The sequence below is a fragment of the Carassius gibelio genome, chromosome B17 (genome assembly GCF_023724105.1).
Source record: "Carassius gibelio isolate Cgi1373 ecotype wild population from Czech Republic chromosome B17, carGib1.2-hapl.c, whole genome shotgun sequence".
Lineage (NCBI taxonomy): Eukaryota > Metazoa > Chordata > Actinopteri > Cypriniformes > Cyprinidae > Carassius > Carassius gibelio.
Genome location: NC_068412.1, coordinates 505737 through 530592, shown reverse-complemented (window position 1 = coordinate 530592; position 24856 = coordinate 505737). Strand labels below are relative to the sequence as shown.

Below are 24856 nucleotides of genomic sequence, written 5' to 3'. Positions count from 1 at the left end.
GTTTCTATTAACTCCAGAGGGTTAATAACAGCCAGTTTGAAGGTTTTGGGGACATATCATAATGACAATAAGGAATTTATAATAGTCAGAAGAGGATCTATGACTTCTGGAAGCACCTCTTTTAGGAGCTTAGATGGTATAGGGTCTAACATACATGTTGTTGGTTTAGATGATTTAATAAGTTTATACAATTCTTCCTCTCCTATAGTAGAGAATGAGTGAAACTGGTTCACAATCTAATCAGCTGGCACGCGTTGTGTTTGTTTGTTGGGGAGTTCGCGCATCGAGTGTTCAGTTAATGAATTGATTGTTACTTTAGTATTTTGATCGCTAAAAGTAAAATTTTTTTGGTTGTGGAAGAAATTGGGAATATTTATACGCAGATTACTTATGTTGCAGGATGGCATTTTACGGAGCCTGATTTATCCCCAGTTAGTGCGCTTCGGCGTGGGTTTAGATTGCTGGTCACTGAAGTCCGAACGAGGGCACCGCTGTAGAGCACAGGCTGAATTGACTTGTGTCGGGACAGTACGATTCCATCAGTATTTGTGAGTAAATTAGCCTTGTTCTTGGACTTAGTGTGAAGATAAATCAGAATAGTAGGGGGGTAAATGTTTAGAGGAAACTCCGTTGTTGTTCTGTAACGTGAGCTGCATTCCGCTTCATACGATTTAATTTGGGTTGTTGGAATTCTGTAATAACCCGAAAGACGTTGAGATAAAGGCCTAGTTTTTGTTGGTTTGGCTAGATGTATTGCTGCTGGGTGTTTACTTGTAGACAATGCCTGGTTTAATTGTTGAGTGATGACTTGTGATGATTTATGTTGTAATGATGGATACACTTGAGGTGTTTTTGGCTGCTCCTTCAGTGGCCTTCCTTGCGGCATTGATTATTAAACAATTGCATGGTTTGGTCAAGCACTATAAAATTGATGTAACATTGCCGAGGGGAGCTAAAAAGCATGAGCTGCTTGATTTCATTTGTCCGTGTTTGGTTAATAAGAACGTGTTACCTGACGAGAAATTGCTGAAGTGTAGTCAGGGGGCGTCGGGTTCAGAAAGTGAGCATAATTTGGATTAGTGAGTCCACTCCAAGTTTGATGGTAAGTTCCCAGCCAAAAATCCAGTGTATTAACATTTGAACAGCAAGTCGAATTGTTAAAACTGCAACATGATTTGCAAATTAAACAAAAGATGTTGGAATTGGAGCAAGAATTAGTAAGAAAAAAATTAGATGATGAATTAGCTCAAAAACGGTTGGATAACGAATTGGATTGTTAAAGGTTAGAAGCTGCACAGAAAGATAAAGATTGTGAGTTGAAATGGGAAAGGCAGAAAAAATTAGAGCAGAAATGTGAGATTGAGCGTACTAGGCTGCAATTAGTAGCTGAGGGCAAACTTGGCAAGTCGCAACAGTCTGGCCTGGCCGGTATGATCAAGTTTCTGCCAAAGTTTAATGAGCATGATCCAGATGTGTTTTTCAAGTTATTTGAGAATATTGCTACTCAGCATAATTGGAGTGATGAGGATAAAATTGTATTATTACAAACTACGTTAATTGGCCATGCACAGAAAGCATTTGTGGCTTTACCGTCTTCTGAAAAGAAGGTCTATCGATGTATCAAGGCAGCTGTGTTAAAGTGTTATGTGTTAATTCCCGAGGCTTATAGACAGCGTTTTTCGATCATGGAAAAAATCTGAGTGGGCTAGGGAATTAACCAGCTTCTTTCATCCGTGGCTTACAGCTGAAGAGGTTGATTCTTTTGATGAGTTGTGTGATCTTATGAAATTAGAATATATGTCACGACTACCACTGCTCCGGGTGTGTGCTCACAGTGTGTGTGTGTGTGTTCACTGCTCTGTGTGTGTGCATTTCGGATGGGTTAAATGCAGAGCACAAATTCTGAGTATGGGTCACCATACTTGGCTGAATGTCACTTCACCTGGCTCACAGTAGCAATGACATAGGGAAGACCACAAAGCGTTACGTTAAATCCAAAATAATTTATTAAAATATTAAATTATACAATGAAATCATCATTTGAATCAATAAATGTATTAAGTCAGTAAATGAGAAACAAAAGAAAACTAATCAAAAGTGTAGTGCAGATCAGTAAAGTGTAAACTATGTGTAATGCCAAAAAACAAAAAGGAGTATGATGGTGGTACAATTGAGAGATGAGCATGAATACCCAGCAATATGTACAGTTATGAAACTCCTGTTGATCATATATAACTGCCATAGCTGATTGCTGTTCTCATTGTGTAGTAATGTTCTTGATGTTGGGATGCCGCTCAGTGACTGTGTTTAACTGGTTTTGTAGTCTTAGCCCTCAGTGGGCTCTGTTGTAGATGTAGTGGGAATTGTAGTTGTCGAGATCAGCGTTTGAGCAACTCTAAGGAACAAACAAAAAAGTTGTTGTTATAATCAGATGCACAATTCCTCTCTGATCAACCTCTGACCAGTGATTTACAGCATTCTAAAACAAGTTTAGTCCTGAATGTTTAGAATGATAAAGCAGCGCCCTGCAGCTGTGTAGTGTGTAATATCAGTACAACAGTAATGTACATGTGCAGATGAGGCCATTGAGAATGTACATGGAAAGGATCACGCATGTTTGTGCATGACCGAGAGGAACGCTCTGCTGCAGGAAACACATGACCAGTAGGGGGTAATCAACAGAGCATATGAAACATTGGCGAGCTGGAGCCTCTACAGGTTTGTTGTGTGTGTTCTGCGCATATGCTGATAAAATACTCTTATTATAGTATTAAAGAATAACAATCTAAAAGCAATGCAGCCTAATTAAATGTACATTCACAATCTAGGACCATGCCACAACTCACGGTACCGTCTCTAGCATATATTTAGGCCGGACAATGAGGACCCCCCGATACAACCTGATAGAGATATAATGTGGGAGAAGGTTGGCTGAATGGATGAGAAAGGAGGGAAGGGTGGGTTTGAGAGAACGAGACTAGCAGTGCAGTGTGACGTGGCCCGGTATATATGGAGGTTCTTAGAAGTCAGGTGATTGTTTGGGGCGTGCCCCTGATCCGAACTTAAGTTAATACCTATTAACTCCATTTCAGTTTCATTTAGTGCAAAGATCCTGTCTTGCTGGAAACGGCTGCTTTCACTAACAGAACTTAAAGACTGACAAAATAAGAAGGCTATAAAACGGCACCCGTTTCTGAATGTTTCCTGAGTTTACATAAAAATCACAAACGTAACATCTATAATCACATAATTCTGTAGGCCTAAACAGTATTAATTTATAAAAGCCTGTAGTTTTGTTTCCGTTGGATGAGGAAAAAGTCATGACATGTCAACAATGCTTTGCTAAGAGTTTAAGGAAAGGTTTAGTTGATTTTTGAGAAAGGCTCTTCTGCACAGCAGACATTTTTCTATTTAGTTTCATTCTACTGTCTGTATATTAACATACTGTGTATCTTTGTCTGCATTAAAGGCTTTGAGAATCTTTCCTTTTATCGCTGATAATGTTGAAGGCTAAAGTGATTGGGACTTTCATTATGTAAACGTTCAGGTTCCAATCAGTTCTAAGACTTTTGCCTTTAAAGAATAGGAGGGTAAAGAACAACAGAGGTTAGAAGGAAATTCACCTTAGAAATGTTGAAGTTCTTCACATTTACTTTAGGGCAGGGTAGAGAGGCATTCTGAAGCAGTGCTGAGATATCTGTATTGATGAACAACATTTATAGAGATGTTCTCAGAAATCGCAATCTAATCATGCTCAGTTAACACAGCAGTTAAACTTGTTCTCCGAGGTTCCTTCACAAATCCTACCTTGCATGGTGAAGAGCATTATGAGGTCTCCACCCTTGATAAATTCTCTTCTAGTGAGATCTTCTTTTGTTAAGAGCACAACATGTGCGGGTCCAGCCAAAAATACAAACTCACCACTGATGTTGATTTGAAATTCAAATCTAGTGTACTGAGGTTTTTCCCAGTAATACCCGCCATCTGTTAGAACAAAACATGGCTTTTAAAAGAACCATAAAAGCTACAGATAATAACATGGATTCTCATCTAAGTCAAATGTTGCATAGAAACATATGAATAATGACAGAAAAATAATGAGATTGCATCAAAGATCTAACCATCATAAGTCAAATCAGGGTCAGTGGTGATGCTCTGCTCAAAGGACATGCGCTTCTGGATGTGTGGATTCTGGTCCAGGATCTGGACGGTGATTTGTCTCCATGGACAAGGCCACTGCAGCTGCTCATCATATGCACCAGAAACCAGATAAACATTTATTGAAAGTGGATTCCTGAACAAAGATAACTGAGCCGCAAAGCGGTATCCATCATTGGAGTAAAACAGTGGACTCCAAATGCTCAACCCACTGTTCAGTTTCTTCTCAAAGTCTCTTATCTGCCATATGAAGGGACACTCAGTCTCTGAAATATTGATATCATCCAGTGAGAAGCCCCCACTGGAGCTTCCAGCTCCTTTACGTGCTTCAAACACAACTTGGAAAGATGTATTTGCATTCATTGGCACATGATGCAGCTTCCAGTAATTCCCAGGGGTTTCTGTGAGAAACTGAAGGTCAGTGACACTGAAACACAGGACTATATGTTGTGCAGGAAGAGACAGACCTGTGATCTGATCCATGAGTCTGAGAGCTCCTCTGCAGTCTGCTTGATTCTGCTGCTCTCGGATCCAGATGTTGAGCTGGTCAGACTCATGACCGCTGTGATAGTAGTAGAACTGCAGGCACTGGACCTTGCAGTCTCTTGTAGGGGTCACTGTCTTGCTCTCCAATCTGGCTGCGTCGCCCTCGTGTCTGCCCTCAGTGCTGAAGTGCATGAAGAAAGATGTCCCTGCAGGCATCAGAACAGTGTTAGTTTATAGTGGAGTAGTGTCTGCAGCTGTGGATGGAAGTGAGTTAATGTAAGTGAAGTCTGTTTTTCTCACACTTTCTGTGACAGGTCTCACCGTTCTGTTCTTTGCCCAAGTATGTGTGGTCGGTCACATTGACAACACTCACTGACTTCACTCTCTGCCAGCCATCATCAGCAGAAGAACTGACGCTCATCTGACACAGAGATTCATCATCAAAACTACAGTGATCGAGGAAAGACACGGAGGAATCTGTGATGACAAACAAACACTGAGACTAATTTAATCCATTACCATTTACGTTCATCACAGTGGTCCTTGGTGGTCAAATATTGGCCCAGCTGCAATGACTTAAGGCCACAAGTGAAAACGGTCAAATACTCACTGCATTTGTAGAGTTTGTTGAGCTCAATCACATCATACTCGCTCATTTCCATAAGTTGTCCGATCACTTCTTGGATCTCAGGACTTTTGGTTATGATCGTGGGTCCGTTACCGTTGCTGAAGGCATTTTTATCAAAATGCATCACTGAGTAATAATCATATGGGGTTTCTTGGGTAGTGGACACATTCTCATTGTGTTTATTGAAATTACTCTCATATCCTAAAAATAAAGAATACCGCAGTTATTAAGGTGATTTTTCATAAGGCAAGGCTTATTTTCTGTCTGTACTGAAAGCAAATTAATGAAATCACTATTTTACAGTGATTCCTTAAAAACCGCACCAAAAATGTATAATAAAATGATGTGTCAACCTTTCCTGATGTTTTCATAGTTGATTGTCACGTAATCATCTCTGTCATATCTTGAATGTTCATGGTTCAATCCCAGAGCATGGAGAAACTGGTGCTCAATAATGCCTTTTCTTCCACAGTCCTTTCCGATGGAAATAGTCTGTCCTCCAGGAAACGAGCGTCCAATATATGACCAACACCTGAAGATCATAGCTAATTAATTTAACACTACTAGTCAGATTATATAAGAAATTTATTTTAAAGCTGTGCACTTTATTTCCAATGTACAATATGTGTTTAAAGACCTAACTTGACACAAGCCTTTACGAGGAAAGTGTCTGAACTTTTTAATTATAAATAATTCACTAAAATATTTTACTCTACACATTCATTATAGCACATACCATATCAGCAGGGCCCATTAGGCTAGGTGGGTCTGAAACCCCTGGGTACGAGCAAGGAGGGGGCCTGTGATTGGCTGGAGCAACGATCTCCCAATCCATCATGCCCCCCGCTTATTAGCGCTGTTATTTAGTTGAGCTTTTACATAAATTACATGCATTAACATTTGAGATTGAAATGTAAAGTTTGAATTTGGTTTACCAATAAAGTGCATTTATTCTATATTTGACTTTTGAATGATATGTGCACTTTATTTATCAGGTGATCGCTGCCCAGTATGTCTGCATTCACCTCTCTTCACTTCGTTCTGGAGTAATCTGGAAATGGTCGAGCAACGAACAGTACTCGATAAGTAAAAATTTTAGCAGTTCTGAGAGAGGCTCAAAAAATGAAAAACTTCAAACACAAACAACATAAAAAACGTGACTTAGTCAGTAAAATCCACAGCTATCAGGTTATTTTACTAAAGCTGTTGATGGAGTGGAAGTTGCTGGAACAGCAAGTGAAGCGGGCTCATGGAGCAGATAAAACACAGCCATCGTCCACACAGATTTTATTGTTTATTGTTTTTGTGATTAAACAAACTATATTAATTTAAGGGTTGGGAGATTATCCGGTAGAAATATACCAATCGTTTATTGAAGTGCGTCATGAGGTAGGCTAAGCTTATCATTTAAACACGTTTTAAGGATATTAAGCAGCAGGGCAGAATTCATTCTGGTAAATGCTTGCGTTTACACTGATGCATTTAGCAGACGCTTTTATCCAAAGCAACTTATAGTGCATTCAGGCTTTACATTCTTTAACCAGTATGTATGTACTCTGGGAATTGAACCCACAACCTTTTCACTCCTTCTGCTTAAACATTCCAATACACATAGTTATGTGTCAAAATGCCCGTCTTTGCAATCATCCTTGTAAAAAAGTTATTTGTGTCTTAAATGAACATTAATAGTTAAAAATAAAGCATGTGTAGTTTAAGGCTTCATGAGATCCTGGATTAGCCTATGAGATCTTAAAAGGAAAGTTCACCCAAAAATGAAGATACTGTCAGCATATACTTAAACTCAAATTGTTCTAAACTTCAATTAATTTCTTTGTTCTCCTCAACATTAAAAAAAAAGATATTTTGAAGAATGATTGTACCCAGTTTAGTAGTGTATTTTTTTTCATACTATGGAAGTCATGGGAAGCCCAGCAACTGTTGGGTTACCAGTATTGTTGCAAATATATTATTTTGTGTTCAACAGCAGAAGTAATCTCATTCAGGTTTAGAACATCAACAGAATTATATTCCTCTAAAGCAGCCTAATACAGCTGCTGTTTCCATTTGTGTCAATAATGTATATTATATTATATAACAGAAAATCAATTACTGTCCTTGACTGAATCACTTCTGTAAAATAAATAAGAATGAATGTATATTGAATTTATACAGTGAAGACTATTTAGTCTGTTTGTACATTTTCTTCATACAATATTTACATTTACATTACATTTATTCATTTAGCAGACGCTTTTATCCAAAGCGACTTACAGATTAAGACAGTGGAAGCAATCAAAAACAACAAAAAGAGCAATGATATATAAGTGCTATAACAAGTCTCAGTTAGGTTAACACGTAGCATGGGATTTTAACTAATATAATAAATAAAAAGAAAACAGATAGAGCAAGCTAGTTAGAGGTCTTTACACATATGCACACACACACACACACATACACACACAAACACATATACAATTCCATGATAAATGAAAAGAAAATAGAATATAAAAAGATTAGAAAGATTTTAGATTTTAGTTAGATTTTTTAAGAATAGAATTAGAATAGTGAGTGTTAAAGTTAGAGGGTCAAATAAAGACAAATAAAGGAAGAGATGTGTTTTAAGCCGATTCTTGAAGATGGCTAAGGACTCAGCTGCTCGGATTGAGTTGGGGAGTTCATTCCACCAAAAGGGAACCTTTAACTTAAAAGTCCATTAAAGTGACTTTGTGCTTCTTTGGGATGGCACAATCAAGCGACGTTCACTTGCAGAAGACAAGCTTCTAGAGGCACATAAGTCTGAAGTGACAAATTTAGGTAAAAGGGCCAGTGGTAGTTTTGTAGGCAAACATCAACGCCTTGAATTTTATGCGAGCAGCTATTGGAAGCCAGTGCAAATTGATAAACAGAAGTGTGACGTGTATTCTTTTTGGCTCATTAAAAATTAATATTGCTGCCGCGTTCTGAATTAATTGTAAAGGTTTGATAGAATTGGCTGGAAGACCTGCCAAGAGGGCATTGCAATAGTCCAGCCTGGACAGAACAAGAGCTTGAACAAGGAGTTGTGCAGCATGTTCCCAAAGAAAGGGCTTGATCTTCTTGATGTTGAATAAAGCAAATCTGCAGGATCGAACAGTTTTAGCAATGTGGTCTTAGAAAGTCAGCTGATCATCAATCATAACTCCAAGGCTTCTAGCTGTTTTTGAAGGAGTTATGGTTGATGTGCCTAACTTGATAACTTAACAATATAATATTTATTATTCAGTGCTTTAAGTTTTTCCAAGTAGGTCGATTTTTTTATGATCTTTGTTCTGTTGTAGCCTAATTTGTGACTGTTTACTGATCTTTAGTAAGCTTATTTCTGCTTAGGCTAGTATAATTTTGTGTAATATTGAAATTGTTAACAAAAATCATGAAATTTTAGCGCATCAAGAATTTTGATATGGGATAAAAATCCTATTTAAAGCTTTATATATATCATTGTAATTGAGGGGCCTGGCAGTTAGTCATAGCCCCGGGGCCAAGTGCAGTCTTAATGCGGCCCTGCATGTCAGAACAGTCTATAATATATTACTGATATTACTAATTAGTAATTTTAACCATACAGTACCCTTTATGACTCTCCGCAGAGATGTAAAACTCTTCTGCTTCTCTGGGCTTAAAGTCAACACATGATTTCAGTCTGAACTGCTCGAAGGCTCTCAGAATGACACCTTTATAGTTCATACCTATGACAACAAACACAACTGAGTGGAAAAGAATATGAAAGTTACATTCAATATTTAAAAGATGAGAAATCTGAAATCTTACTGAGATTTCCACTCAGCTCATAGGGCACAGGAGTATCCCACCAGGACTGACTCCCTTCAATTGAGCTTCCTGGCCTAGACTTTAAAGCAGATCATTTTAAGTTAACTGCTTATCTCACCAACATCCACATCCACAAACACACACACACAGACACACACAGACACACTCTCACACACACACACAAACACACGCGCACACACACCCACACACACACACAGACACACACAGACACACTCTCACACTCTCACACACACACACGCACACACACACACACACACGCACACACACACACACTCACACACACACACACACACAGACACACACAGACACACTCTCACACTCTCACACACACGCACACACACACACACACACACGCACACACACACACACACACACACACACTCACACACACACACACACACACAAACTCACTAGTGGTGGCGCTAGGGCGGGGCTGGCTGACTTGGCTATAGTCATTTCAGAAACTTGCTTAACCCCCGGCACAGCCCCCCCAAGGATTTCATAAAAAAAATTAATTTTTTGGTGTCACTTTCATTAACATTAAAAAATAAAAATTGAAAAACTAAATAAAAAGTGATGACTGCAGTGTTAATAATTGTAATTACATGCTATTATTCATGCATTCCATGCAATTTAATAATAATATTTAATTTAATAATAAAAGTAACTTAATAATAAGAAAAATGAAAGTGCCCTGCTATGCCACCAGTGTTGGGAGTAACGCATTACAAGTAACTCATGTTACGTAATCGGATTACCCCCCCCTCTCCTCTCCAAATAATACAAATATCCTTTATGTATTTAATCCCATTTTATTAACCAGTGCCTTTGCTGCGGACCTTTGATGACCGTATCATAGTACTGAGACTGCTCTCCTTAGAGTTACAAATGATCTGCTCTTATCATCTGATCATGGGTGTATCTCTCTATTAGTTTTATTGGATCTTAGTGCTGCGTTTGACACAATTGACCACAACATTCTTTTGCATAGACTTGAACACTTTGTTGGCATCAGTGGAAGTGCATTAGCATGGTTTAAATCGTACTTATATGACCGCCATCAGTTCGTAGCAGTGAATGAAGATGTATCATATCGATCACAAGTGCAGTATGGAGTACCTCAAGGCTCAGTACTAGGGCCGCTACTCTTCACGCTTTATATGTTACCCTTGGGAGATATCATCAGGAAACATGGTGTTAGCTTTCACTGTTATGCTGATGATACGCAGCTCTATATTTCCTCGCAGCCTGGTGAAACACACCAATTTGAAAAACTAATGGAATGCATAGTCGATATAAAAAATTGGATGACGAGTAATTTCTTACTGCTAAATTCAGAAAAAACAGAGGTGTTAATCATAGGGCCTAAAAACTCTGCTTGTAATAACCTAGAACACTGTCTAAGACTTGATGGTTGCTCTGTCAATTCTTCGTCATCAGTTAGGAACCTAGGTGTGCTACTTGATCGCAATCTTTCCTTAGAAAGCCACGTTTCTAGCATTTGTAAAACTGCATTTTTCCATCTCAAAAATATATCTAAATTACGGCCTATGCTCTCAATGTCAAATGCAGAAATGTTAATCCATGCATTTATGACTTCAAGGTTAGACTATTGTAATGCTTTATTGGGTGGTTGTTCTGCACGCTTGGTAAAAAAACTACAGCTAGTCCAAAATGCAGCAGCAAGAGTTCTTACTAGAACCAGGAAGTATGACCATATTAGCCCGGTCCTGTCCACACTGCACTGGCTCCCTATCAAACATCGTATAGATTTTAAAATATTGCTTATTACTTATTACTTATAAAGCCCTGAATGGTTTAGCACCTCAGTATTTGAATGAGCTCCTTTTACATTATACTCCTCTACGTCCGCTACGTTCTCAAAACTCAGGCAATTTGATAATCTAGAATATCAAAATCAACTGCGGGCGGCAGATCCTTTTCCTATTTGGCGCCTAAACTCTGGAATAACCTACCTAACATTGTTCGGGAGGCAGACACACTCTTGCAGTTTAAATCTAGATTAAAGACCCATCTCTTTAACCTGGCATACACATAACATACTAATATGCTTTTAATATCCAAATCCGTTAAAGGATTTTTAGGCTGCATTAATTAGGTAAACCGGAACCGGAAACACTTCACATAACACCGTACTTTCTACATCATTAGAAGAATGGCATCTACGGTAATATTTGTCTGTTTCTCTCTTGTTCCTGTGATATAAAACAGTTTAATGTTGTTATAGGTAATACGTCTTTAATCCATAAGGTGGCGACCAAGTGTTTTCTAAGAGTGAAGTTGCAGATATGAAAAAGAACTCGCTACTGCCAGTTCCTGAGAGCAGTCACATTGTGCTTGCATGTACAGTCAAAAGTTCGATGTTAATAAAGCTCAGACTTTGAGGAAACTAAGTTGCTTTATTGAAACATCACATGGTGTCAGAAGTGGAGCGCTGTTAACACCATGGCAAAGTTTCAGCCCCCGGACAGTTTTGATTTCGGTCACCCCGAACGATGGCCAGAATGGCGTCAGAGGTTTCACCGCTACAGGATAGCCACTAAACTTGACAAAGAAGAGGCTGAAGTACAGGTCTGTACACTGCTTTATTCACTGGGAAAAGAAGCTGAACAAGTGTATCAGACATTTACGTTCAGGGAAGAAGAACGAGAGGACTATGATACTGTAATCAGGAAGCTCGATGACTACTTTATACCAAAAGTTAATGTTATACACGAGCGTGCACGTTTTCACACGAGGGCTCAAAAGCCAGGTGAAATGGCCGAAGAATATATTCGTAGCCTCCACGAGCTAGCAAACACGTGTGACTTTGGTGCTGCTAAAGAGGAGAATATTCGTGACAGGCTCGTGATCGGGATTCAGGACAGAAAGCTGTCAGAAAAGCTCCAATTAATACCTGAATTGACACTTAGAAATGCCACAGAGCTTGTGAGGCAGTCTGAACAGGTCCGAGGACACATTAATGAACAGAATGCCAGCGTCAGTGCTCAAATCAGCGAGGTCGGCGGCGCCAGGGGAAAATTCCACCAAAGTGAAAGAGGTAACGTTAGACAACACCGTGGATCGAAAAGGAACCAGACTGAGCATGTTTCCGACTGGAGATGTAAAAGATGTGGCAGAAATCATGGGAAAGGTGAAATGTGTCCAGCAAAAGGTGCTGAGTGTCGCAAATGCAGGAAAAAGGGTCATTTTGCTGCAGTTTGTAGAACCCGAGAAGTCCATGATGTCAGCAAACCACAAGAGGGCAGCAGTGTAACACATTTCCTGGGTGAGTTAACTCACATTGATGACAAAAGTGGAGCTTGGATTGTCACACTCACAATTCTGGGCACAGACATAGACTTTAAAATTGACACAGGCGCTGACATAAGTGTCATTTCTGAGAAAAGCTTCTCAGTTTTGAATCACAAGCCAAAACTTAACAAAGTTAATGTGAAACTTGAGAGCCCAGGAGGTACATTGCAATGCAAAGGTCAGTTCAGAGCGAAGACTACCTTTAAAGATAAGCAGTACAATTTTGAAGCATTTGTGGTGACTGGTCCCTATGTAAACAATCTCCTTGGTCGTGATGCAGCAAGTGAAATGGGTTTAGTTAAGAGGCTAGAAGAGCTCCAACCCATTTATTTTTCTGAACTTGGATTAGTGAAGACAAAACCCATTAAAATCTGCCTGAAGGAGGATGCTGTACCATACAGTGTGCACACTGCAAGACGGGTGTCCGTGCCATTGCTTCCAAAAGTCAAGGCGGAGCTAGAGAGAATGGTACAATGTGGTGTTATTGAGGAGATCACTGAGCCTACAGAGTGGTGCGCCCCTATGGTGGCTGTTCCAAAGAAGACTGGGCAAATAAGAATTTGTGTCGATCTGAAACAACTAAATAAAGCTGTAAAAAGAGAGAAATTTGTGCTGCCAACAATTGATGACATTCTTCCTAGGCTAGCACACGCCAAAGTTTTCTCACTTCTCGATGCAGCTAGTGGCTTCTGGCAGCTTCCTCTGGATGTGGATTGTGCTAAACTGACAACATTCATTACACCTTTTGGAAGATATTTTTTCCGCAGGCTACCGTTTGGGATCACCAGCGCGCCCGAAATCTTTCAACGGGAAATGTCAGTCATCCTCAAAGACCTGGAAGGAGTTGCAGTTTTTATGGACGATATTTTAGTATTTAGCACCACTCCAGATGAACACGAGCAGCGACTGCAGAGGGCTCTGGAAGCCATTGACCGGGCTGGTCTCAAGCTGAACACAGAAAAATGCCTGTTACGCCAGAGTCAACTCCGGTACTTGGGACATGTCATAGACAAGGAGGGCATCCGCCCAGACACAGCCAAAATTGAAGCCATCACTTACCTTGAAAAGCCGAAGAACGTTTCAGAGCTACGGAGAATGCTAGGAATGATTCATTACCTGGGCAGGTATGTTCCTCATCTCTCAGAGGTTATTCGACCTCTCAATGAGCTGTTGAAACGTGATGTAGTATGGTACTGGGGTGCTGTACAAGAGGAGGCCTTTGAAAATGTGAAACGCCTAATCACAAAAGCTCCTGTGCTAGCATTCTACGATGTCACAAAGCCCACAGTCGTCAGTGCAGATGCAAGCAGCTACGGTCTGGGGGGCGTTTTGCTGCAGGACCATGATGGAAAACTGAAACCAGTGGCTTACTGTTCCAGGGTGCTGACCGATGCTGAAAAAAGGTACGCCCAGATCGAAAAAGAGTGCCTGGCGGCTGTGTGGTCCTGTGAAAAATTCTCACGTTTTTTGTATGGATTGGAAAGTTTCATCCTGCAAACCGACCATAAGCCACTAATTCCTCTGATCAATGCAAAGGATCTTGATTCAGTTCCACTGAGATGTCAAAGACTGTTGCTGCGGATGATGCGTTACAATCCTGTCGCACAATATGTACCTGGCAAACAACTGGTGGTCGCTGATACGCTTTCACGACACCCTCAGCCAACCATTTCATCAGTGGTCTCTGAATTAGTGCAAGAAGTGGAAGCCTATGAGAATGCAGTCAGTGGTGCATGGCCAATTTCTCCCACAAAGCTGGAATCTGTGAAAAGAGAGACGGAGATGGATTTTGAGCTACAAAAGGTGAGGCAGTATGTGACTGATGGCTGGCCCAGATATGCAGCTAATGTCCCTCAAGTCTTGAAATCATACTACAGTGCACGTCATCACTTGTCAATTTTCCAGGACCTTGTGCTTTATGATGACAGGATCATAATTCCCCAAAATATGAGGTCTGACATACTGCAAAGATTGCACAGTGGTCACCAAGGCATTGTGAAATGTAGAGAGAGAGCCAGATGTAGTGTGTGGTGGCCAGGCTTAAGTCAGGAAATCCAGCAGCTAGTTAACAGCTGCAAGGACTGTCTGGAATCAAGACCCACCCAAAGGAAGGAGCCACTTTTAACCACTCCACTGCCAGACCGTCCATGGGAGAGAATTGGCGCTGATATCTGCGAAGTGAATAAGCAACATTACTTGGTAGTCGTGGACTATTTTTCAAGATATATTGATATTGCTCACCTTCAAAACTTGTCAGGTGAAACAACACGTGCTTGCTTGAAGAACATGTTTGCACGATGGGGCTGTCCCAACATTCTCTTTACTGACAATGGCCCACAGTTTTGTGGAAGTGCTTTCAAAGACTTTGCTAGAAACTATGATTTTCAGCACATTACTTCAAGCCCTTATTATGCCCAGTCAAATGGAGAAGCTGAAAGGGCAGTGCAAACAGCTAAAAGGATTCTGAAACAGTCTGACCCATTCATCGCGTTGATGAGCTACAGATCCACTCCCCTTCAAGCTACAGGCGCAAGTCCAGCACAGCTGATGATGGGAAGGCAAATAAGAACTACAGTTCCCACATTGGAGTCACACCTGCGACCTGAATGGCCCGATCTGCGTCGAGTGAGAAAGGCTGATCAAAAGGCAAAAAGGACCTACAGGAAGTATTACAACAAAAGAAACAGTGTTAGAACATTACCAGAAATTCCACCTGGAACTCCTGTTGCAGTCAAGCTGGATGCTGAAAGAGGTTGGATAAGATCCGGTACTATTCTCAGAAAGTGTGAATCGCCACGGTCTTACCTCATCCAATCTGAAACTGGAGTACTCCGACGAAATCGACGACACCTGATGCCTACAGTCAGTGACACTGAACCAGCATCTAATTCAGTTCAACCAACTCAAAACGAAGTTCATGGTCAGGATCAACTTGCAACTAAGCCTGATAACGTCCCAGACAGTTCAGTGCAGTATGAACAACCAGGAACTGATCTACCTGAGTCTGATTCCAGTCACACTACAATCAGTTCACCTAAAAGGGTGCAAACAAGGTCTGGACGAATTGTCACAACTCCTAAGAGATACAAGGACTTTGCAAGATAAAAGAAGACATTCATGAAGAAAAGATAAAACAAATGTTGTTTTCTGACTACAGTAATTTCACAGTTCAATGTTACATTTGTTAAGTAACTCATTAGGAAGGGAGATGTGATATAAAACAGTTTAATGTTGTTATAGGTAATACGTCTTTAATCCATAAGGTGGCGACCAAGTGTTTTCTAAGAGTGAAGTTGCAGATATGAAAAAGAACTCGCTACTGCCAGTTCCTGAGAGCAGTCACATTGTGCTTGCATGTACAGTCAAAAGTTCGATGTTAATAAAGCTCAGACTTTGAGGAAACTAAGTTGCTTTATTGAAACATCACAGTTCCGAGGTCACCGTGGCCACGAGATCCAGTCTGTGTCCAGATCAGAGGGTCACTGCAGTCACCCGGATCCAGTACGTATCCAGACCAGATGGTGGATCAGCACCTAGAAAGGACCTCTACTGCCCTGAAAGACAGCGGAGACCAGGACAACTAGAGCCCAGATACAGATCCCCTGTAAAGACCTTGTCTCAGAGGAGCACCAGGACAAGACCACAGGAAACAGATGATTCCTCTGCACAATCTGACTTTGCTGCAGCCTGGAATTGAACTGCTGGTTTTCGTCTGGTCAGAGGAGAACTGACCCCCCAACTGAGCCTGGTTTCTCCCAAGGTTTTTTTCTCCATTCTGTCACCGATGGAGTTTCGGTTCCTTGCCGCTGTCGCCTCTGGCTTGCTTAGTTGGGGTCCCTTCATCTACAGCGATATCATTGACTTGATTGCAAATAATAACAGACACTATTTCAACTGAACAGAGATGACATAACTGAATTCAATGATGAACTGCCTTTAACTATCATTTTGCATTATTGAGACACTGTTTTCCAAATGAATGTTGTTCAGTGCTTTGACGCAATGTATTTTGTTTAAAGCACTATATAAATAAAGGTGATTGATTGATTGATTGATCCAATTCAACCATTCTAATAAGCAAAAATTATTCTAGATAAACTGACATTTGTTCTTTTTTTATTGCTGAATAGTGTTGAACTTCTGAATTCTACAGTAGTGAATTTACATTTCCTTCAGCCTGAGGATTTTGGTGTGAAAGGGCTTTTACATTTGCCAAAAATATAACTTTTTATATTAAAACCAAACAAGCAAGCTCTGCCCAGATTTAAAAAGTAATGCAAAAGTAATGTAAGGCAAATATTAAGTTGTCAAAAGAGTGCTCAATTGTTTAGAGGCAGATCAATTAAAACGCCTCACTTCTTTTTGGGACATTTCCAAACTCCCTGAAAACAGCAGTTGTTAAGACCCTTCTGAGAAAGAGCAATCTTGATAACACCATTTTGAGCAATTATAGACCAATATCTAATCTTCATTTTATAGGCAAAATTATAGAAAAGGTAGTTTTTAATCAGCTGAATAAATACTTAACTCAAATGGATACCTGGACAATTTTCAATCTGGTTTCCGACCGCATCACAGCACAGAGACAGCACTCATTAAGATAATAAATTATATTCACTTAAATTGTGACTCTGGCAAAATATCGGTGCTGGTATTGCTAGATCTCAGTGCTGCGTTTGACACTGTCGATCATAACATACTACTAGAGAGACTGGAAAACGTCTCAGGTTACAAATGTAACCTTTGTTCCCTGAGAACAGGGAACGAGACAATACGTCATCGATGCTATGGGGAACGCCTCAGGTGTGACAGGTGTCTGAAATCAAATATCAACTCACAGCGATCATGCTGACCAGCGACAGTCGTGAATCATCAGATTGAATGATGAGCGTGCGACCTGGATATATAAAAAGGGCGCCTTGAATCCATGTCAGAATATCCTTTCGTCTGAAGGGACTGCTTGGCAGGCAGACCCCGAGGCATGGCTGGGAGACGTATTGTCTCGTTCCCTGTTCTCAGGGAACAAAGGTTACATTTGTAACCTGAGACGTTCCCTTTCGAAGGGAACTTCGACCAATACGTCATCGACGCTATGGGGAACGAAATACCCACGCCGCCATGCTAAAGGGAGTGCATGCCCAATGGCAGTGACAACTGTCAGAACCAGCAATTCAATGAACGCTAGAACCACTCACCCTCAGGTCACACAGGGCTGTCAGTGACAGCACTCCCTACGGTCATAGCCCAAGCTATATGATACCACAGAAAACCTCCATAAACATAGTTTAGTGAAAGGTCTACCTGGGCCTGCTCAAGGGCCTAGGACCACAACTTCAACTTCTTAGAAGGGGTCCCTTCTAGGGAATGTGGCTAGGGAACCCGAGGGAACCCCAGCCTGTCACTATTCAGGGGAATGTACCACCTGAAATGCCACCAGGCAGGCCTGACCTGGTGTCACTACATAAGACACTACAGACTGGCCACTTCCTGTCTGTCCGAAGACAGAGCCTCTGGACACTTGCCTTTAGGAAGGCATCCAACCCGAGGAACTGCGGAGCAGGCAGTGAACCACTCGGCCCGGATCTCAGAGACGGGATATCCTGGAGAGTATGACTCAGCATAGTGCTTTACAACCCTTGCCAGCGAGGGGAGTTTCTCTACTCGATCCACAGATCTACCCAGTGTTTGTGTTTCAAAACACTGAGGAGGCCTGTGAGGGCCTAAGGACTGATCTAACTGGGAGGCCTCATGAGAGGCCTACGACCGACTGACCAGACTCAGGAGACCACATACTCACATTGACCCTCAGTGAGGGGAGCATAAGATCTACCTGGTAGGCAACCAGGCTGTAGCAGGATAAAGAGGGTCCAGGAGGGAACCCGTAGAAGAGAATAAAAACTTGAGCCGAGCCAGGGCGCAAGCTCACCTTCGGTAGCTGCCTGATAAGGACTGCTAAACTGAAAGTAAGCAGCCACTAGCTTACAAAAACCCAGCATCACCATGAAACTACTCCCAGGGAGACCTGGAGAGGCCTACTACCTGACGACCACAGTATGTGGGAGCTCACCTTCGGAGAGGCCTGGTGAAGCCTACTACCTGATAACCACAATATGTGGGAGTTCACCTACAGAGAGGCCTAGAGAGGCCTACTACCTGTTACCAGATAACCACCTTAAGTGGAAACTGAAAGTAATTTGGAACTCAACTACAGGCTACAGCATCCTGGTAACTAATCACATTGCCAGAGGCAGTGTACTCAGCAAAAAGCAATACCCTTATAGCAGGTGAGTACAACATACGCCATTCTGCCTAGTGGAGGCCCCATTAGGGGGTTACCTACTAAATGCATAGGCGTCAGCCCATGGCAATGCTCTGGCTTCAAAGGGAGCGGAGTTCAAAAACCGGAATGAAATGTAGTTTAGAACTCCCTGCTCAACCGGAGCCATCGTGGTGTGAGGTAGATAAATACAGAGCTGAGAATGGACTACTCAAATCTACCCTGAGTTAGCGGGGGAGTAACAACCATATGCCCCTGCAATGTTAGACAGGGAACGGGCCTGCAAGTGGCTCCAAGGGTTACAGGGATTTGTCCTGCGCCCAGCGTAGGGGAGCGGGGGGACTAAATTGCAAGCCAATCCACTTCAACCAGTGGAGCCAGCTCTTGAGGCCCAAACATCTCTGTTCGGCAGGGTCTGACAAACTGTAATTTCGCAGAGCGAAAGATGCCTAACCCTGCCAGACTGATCCTACCTCAGCTACCACCCTGCATTACTCTATCACCCCTGAATGCAGAGAAAGGGGCGGGCATTGGCCAACAACTCCCATTTAGGTGAGGAGGCTGAAATCTAGGGGAGGAAGCCTAACACATAATGAATGCGGCAGCTAAACTTAGCGACACACCTCCAATATCCCTAAATCATCCTCCTCAGCCATCTCTTGCCCGGCCCGGAGAGCACTCGCTGCAGTTTCAGTAGGAGAATCGTCTCCGTCATTCACCTGCAGCTCACTCTCGTCAGCCGATGACACGTCTGAGAGGTTAACGCCCCTCTCGAGACTGTCAGCGAGCTCCATCTGGGAGCCCCATGAAGCGCGTCGCTGCTCTGCCTCGGCACGAGCGGGACCCGATCCGCGAGGACCAGATGCTGAACTCTCTTCCCTCGAGAAGAGAGCCCGACGAGAGCACAGCGTTCTCATAGGAAAACGCTCACAATTTGCACAGGACGCTCCCTCAAGAGCATCCTGTGCGTGCTCTTCATCCAAACAGTACACAAACATCTCGTGAGTGTCACCCGGCGACAAATATCTTGGGCACGGGTCAGCACATTTCACAAAACTTTTAGGACTTGCCTTAGATGTGCGTTTCATTTTCGCTGTAAGCAGACGTTTAAATCAGACAAAACAGTCCCTGAAGACGAAAAAGGATATTGTCATGGTTTCAAGGCGCCCTTTTTATATATCCAGGTCGCACGCTCATCATTCAAGCTGATGATTCACGGCTGTCGCCGGTCAGCATGATTCCTGTGAGTTGATATTTGATTTCAGACACCTGTCACACCTGAGGCGTTCCCCATAGCGTCGATGACGTATTGTCGAAGTTCCCTTCGAAAGGGAACTGGGTTGGGCTTTCTGGGATGGTACTCAAATGGTTCAGGTCATACTTAGAAGGGAGAGGCTATTATGTGAGTCTAGGAGAGCATAAGTCTAAGTGGACGTCCATGACATGCGGAGCCCCACAAGGCTCAATTCTAGCACCGCTCTTGTTTAGCCTGTATATGCTTCCACTAAGTCAAATAATGAGAAAGAACCAAATTGCCTATCACAGCTATGCTGATGATACCCAGATTTACCTAGCCTTATCTCCAAATGACTACAGCCCCATTGACTCCCTCTGCCAATGCATTGATAAAATTAATAGTTGGATGTGCCAGAACTTTCTTCAGTTAAACAAGGAAAAAACTGAAGTCATTGCATTTGGAAACAAAGATGAAGTTTTCAAGGTGAATGCATACCTTGACTCTAGAGGTCAAACAACTAAAAATCAAAAAGACCATTAGACAGCTGCAGCTCATCCAGAACGCTGCTGCCAGGATTCTGACGAGAACCAGAAAATCTGAGCATATCACACCAGTCCTCAGGTCCTTACACTGGCTTCCAGTTACATTTAGGATTGATTTTAAAGTACTTTTACTCGTATATAAGTCACTAAATGACCTAGGACCGAAATATATTATTGACGTGACATACAGCCAAGTATGGTGAATTCATGCTCTGCTTTTAACCCATCCAAAGTGCGCACACACACCCGGAGCAGTGGGCAGCCATTTATGCTGCAGCGGCCGGGGAGCAGTTGGGGGTTCAGTGCCTTGCTCAAGGGCACCTCAGTCGTGGTATTGAAGGTGGAGAGAGAACTGTACATGCACTCCCCCCACCTACAATTCCTGCCAGCCCATGATTCGAACTCACAACCCTTCGATTGCAAGTCCGCCTCTCTAACCATTAGGCCATATAATATTTATTAATATAAAAAAAATATTGCAGATATGCTCACTGAATATAAGCCTAACAGAGCACTCAGATCGTTAGGATCGAGTCAGTTAGAAATACCAAGGGTTCACACAAAACAAGGGGAGTCCTCCTTTAGTTACTATGCTGCCCGCAGTTGGAATCAGCTTCCAGAAGAGATCAGATGTGCTAAAACACTAGTCACATTTAAATCTAGACTTAAAACTCATCTGTTTAGCTGTGCATTTATTGAATGAGCACTGTGCAATGTCCGAACTGATTGCACTGTATTTTATGTAAACACTGTATTTTATGACAAATCATTTTATATTTTTAAATGTTTTAAATTCATTTTAAATAACTAATTTTATTTAAATAATTTTCAAAGTTTTAAAATAGCTTGTTTTATTTTTGTGATTATTTTTCTTCATTATTATATTACTTTCTTTGTATGTAAAGCACTTTGAATTACCATTGTGTATGAAAAGTGCTATATAAATAAACTTACCTTGCCTTGCCTTGCCTTACTTTCCATAAAAAGTAACAAAGTTACATAATTAGTTACTTTTTAGGGAGTAACACAATATTGTAATGCATTATTTTTAAAAGTAACTTTCCTCAACACTGTATGCTACTGTGTGGAAATAGTTGTGTTTACGATGTTTTCTTGCCAGTTGGCATTGAGAGTGACTGACACTTGATGATCAGAAAAAAATACTAAATAGAAGTGTAAAAAAAATACAAAAAATAAAATAAAATTAAAATAAAATTAAAATAAAACAATAAAAAAAGACAAAATCCCTGCTTGCACTCTTTTCAATGTGCGTTCATAAATTGAATCTGCTGTATATACGTATATAAAAAAAAAAAAACACAAAGGAGGCTGAATTTGCATGTTGTTTAGATAGCTGAAGCTTATTGGACTTCATTACTTTCACTCAATTTTTTAGTACCACCTCTGAACTTTTGAGCCCCTCCCCCAGCACCCCCAACAAAAAAAATCCTGGAGCCACCACTGCTCACTGCGGACGAACAACCATAACAAAGATGTTATCACTCACTCACTCAAAACTGTTCAGTCCATTCACATCTGAATCATCTATTTTCAGTGTCCACTTTTCTTTACTTCACACTTGCCATCACTCACTCATTCACACACACTCTCTCTCACACACACACACACACACATATACACACCTACTCACAGACACACAAACTACACACACATACACAAACACACTCACAGACACACAAACATTACATGTGCACACACACACCCAAACACACGCACACACAGACACAAACAGACACACAAACACACTACACACACAAACTACACACACATACACAAACACACTACATGTGCACACACACACACCCAAACAGACACACAAACACACTACACACACAACCACACACACACCCAAACACACGCACAAACAGACACACAAACAAACTACATACACAAACACACTACACACACAAACACACACGCACACCCACTCACACACACACACACACATACCTCCATGATGTCTCCTTCTGTGAGGTTTAAACCTGATGCTACAAGAGTGTTCAGTTCACAGTTAATATGCATGCAAAGAAAAGTATCTCTGTAAATATATATTTAGAGTAAAAATAATAATTTATAAATAAAAATAGATAATAGTTATCTTACTGCTTATATAAATGTATTTGGGTTCTTGAGATAATATAATAGTTTTACCTTTGTTTATATCTGGAATGCTCTTCCATTTGTCTAAAATGTCTTTGAGAATATTACATTGAAGTCAACAAAAGACAGAAAAGAGAGTGAATGAGTATTGTGAGCATTGCTAGACAAATTGTAACTTTAATGAAAGAGTATGAACGTAAAATGATAAATGAGCAATCTCATCATGAAGCAGTAATGAGCAGTTAAAACATCCTGCACACTGGAAACATATTACAATAACTTTACAACAGATCAATGATGAACTTACTAATTTGACCAAAAGTGACCTAAGAAAACAATACAAGACATAAAGAAAAATAGATTTAGTCTAAAAAATCAAGAGCTTTATATCGATGACTGTCCACTGTCTAACTTACTGATGGATGATGAAGAGCCAAAGCCGAGCTCAGCAGAAGAAAAGCACATAAATGCATTGTCACTGCAAATCAACACATTTGATTGAAAATGCTTCATCTTATCACTAATTAACCTGCCACCAATGTTTTCCTTTAATGTTTCCTATATTAATTCAGGAAACTAAAAGAGGGATACTTACCAGTTTGCGTGTTAAAATGTGAAGCAAGAGTCTTAAGCTTCATTCGCCTCACGGCACTCCACTACAATCCTCCCTGAAACTGACTGGAAAAACTAGATAGATCAAAAATAACTGAAGTGGCTTTACTCAAAGATGTCAGACACGTGTGTGTGTGTGTGTGTGTGTGTGCGTGTGTGTGTACACTTTGCATGGGTTAAATGCAGAGCTCAAGTTCTGACTATGAGTCACCATACTTGGCTGTATATCACTTTAAATGACTAAAACTATAAAACTATATGAACTTTGAAACGCGGTGCTCAGAGACAGTGTCCAAACATTATTTTATAGGAGAATTGTGAAATCTTGATCAAGTAGAATTGTGGTTAAATCCATGTGTGTTTTTGTCTGTAGACTTAAACAAGTGCTGAGGTCTGCCGATATCTTATTCACGTATTTTTTTAATTACAGTAAATTTGTAGATTAATTTTTCTCACTCTAAGGAGCTGAGATGGTTCAGTGCTAGAAGATAGAAATCTAAATAGTGCTTTGTGGTTTTTAAGTGTGAGATGCGCCATCATTTCACAGAAAGCACATAACTTTTCCAAAACACATAACTTTGCATAACACATTCTAGCTTAGTGCAGTGTATATTGCCATAGTCACAACCGTAACCCGGAAGTCCTAAGAAACCTTTTAAAAAAATTTACTGACAACAGCAGATATTATTAATCGAAGTTATTATGGTTTTGAAATGTTGATTTCAGTTCATAATTAATTACAGATTTGGAATTTTAATTTAATTTCATACATTAAGTTCAGTTCCTGCTTTCACATAGCAAAAGTATTTGCCGATAATTGAATTATAATTGCTCTTATAATCTAATGACAACAACACTGGGATTTTTAATCACTAACTATCAACCTGTCCTCCAACCAATACGCTCGTATAGGACGTTTGTCCAAATCCATGAAATATGACCCATCAGAGCCTATCCTACAATTGCTCAGTTGGTTTATTATTGCGTTATACCTTGATATGTAATCATGCTATCATGGGTTCGAACCCAGAGAACGGACGTGCATGTAAAATGTATATTCTCAATAAATCATAATTTAGCATGATTTGTGTGAGGGTTAGGTTTAGGGGCCCAGGTCAGGTAGCAGACAGACTGGCTAAACCGACCGTCTGCTAGCTGCCTCATGTCACAGAGGTCAGTTAATTCTCAGCACATAGAGACTCTTTCACCTAGATATCACACTATAGAGACTGTGTCTGTTCCTCGAACTAGAAAATACAAAAAACGTCCAAACCAAGTTAAAATCAGAGTGGCAAAGAGGAATTATTCTGAAAAAATAAGGACTCTGTTCACTTCCAGCGACTCAGTGTGGAAAAGTGTGAAGAAGATTACCAACTACAAGACACCATCCCCCAGCCCTGTGGATAATCAACAACTGGCAAACAAGCTGAACAAGTTTTACTGCAGGTTTGAAAGAACACCTCACAACCGCCCTGAATGCCTCTTCACACAACCGTTCACACCAATAACAACTCCTGCAACCCACACTGAATGCCTCTTTACACAACCGTTCAGACCATTCACACCTCCTGCATCCCCCCTCTCCCCCACACCTGCAATACAGATCAGCGAGGATGCGGTCCGGCAGGTCTTCCGGAAACAGAAAAGGAGAA

At 41.0% G+C, this 24856-nt stretch overlaps 1 protein-coding gene across 3 annotated transcripts; it reads right to left on the bottom strand.

Annotated features, from left to right (window-relative positions):
* Positions 1-1988: 1988 nt before the first annotated feature.
* Positions 1989-23367, bottom strand: LOC127975846 (meprin A subunit beta). 3 transcript variants are annotated; one of them, XM_052579857.1, is made up of 15 exons: positions 23188-23367; positions 23009-23070; positions 22900-22918; positions 22644-22685; positions 22443-22480; positions 9080-9158; positions 8880-8997; positions 5626-5804; positions 5255-5473; positions 4966-5121; positions 4626-4850; positions 4122-4559; positions 3808-3984; positions 3624-3697; positions 1989-2395 (listed from the first exon to the last, which is right to left on the bottom strand). In XM_052579857.1, the coding sequence occupies exons 1-15, from the start codon at positions 23228-23230 to the stop codon at positions 2333-2335; spliced, it is 1932 nt and encodes a 643-aa protein (XP_052435817.1). In that variant the 5' UTR covers positions 23231-23367; the 3' UTR covers positions 1989-2332. The 3 variants fall into 3 exon arrangements, with proteins under 3 accessions (XP_052435817.1, XP_052435818.1, XP_052435819.1); XM_052579858.1 differs by lacking the exon at positions 22900-22918 and having other exon boundaries at positions 23188-23351; XM_052579859.1 differs by lacking the exons at positions 22900-22918; positions 23009-23070; positions 23188-23367 and having other exon boundaries at positions 9080-9153; positions 22644-22678.
* Positions 23368-24856: the final 1489 nt, after the last annotated feature.

Coding starts and splice junctions, on each gene's coding strand:
- LOC127975846 (XM_052579857.1), bottom strand. CDS start 23,230: ATGAAGCTTAAGACTCTTGCTTCACATTTTAACACGCAAACTG. Junction 4,560..4,625: donor ACTCATGGATCAGATCACAG/GTCTGTCTCTTC, acceptor AGTTTCTCACAG/AAACCCCTGGGAATTACTGG. Junction 3,985..4,121: donor CCCTGATTTGACTTATGATG/GTTAGATCTTTG, acceptor TTGTTCTAACAG/ATGGCGGGTATTACTGGGAA.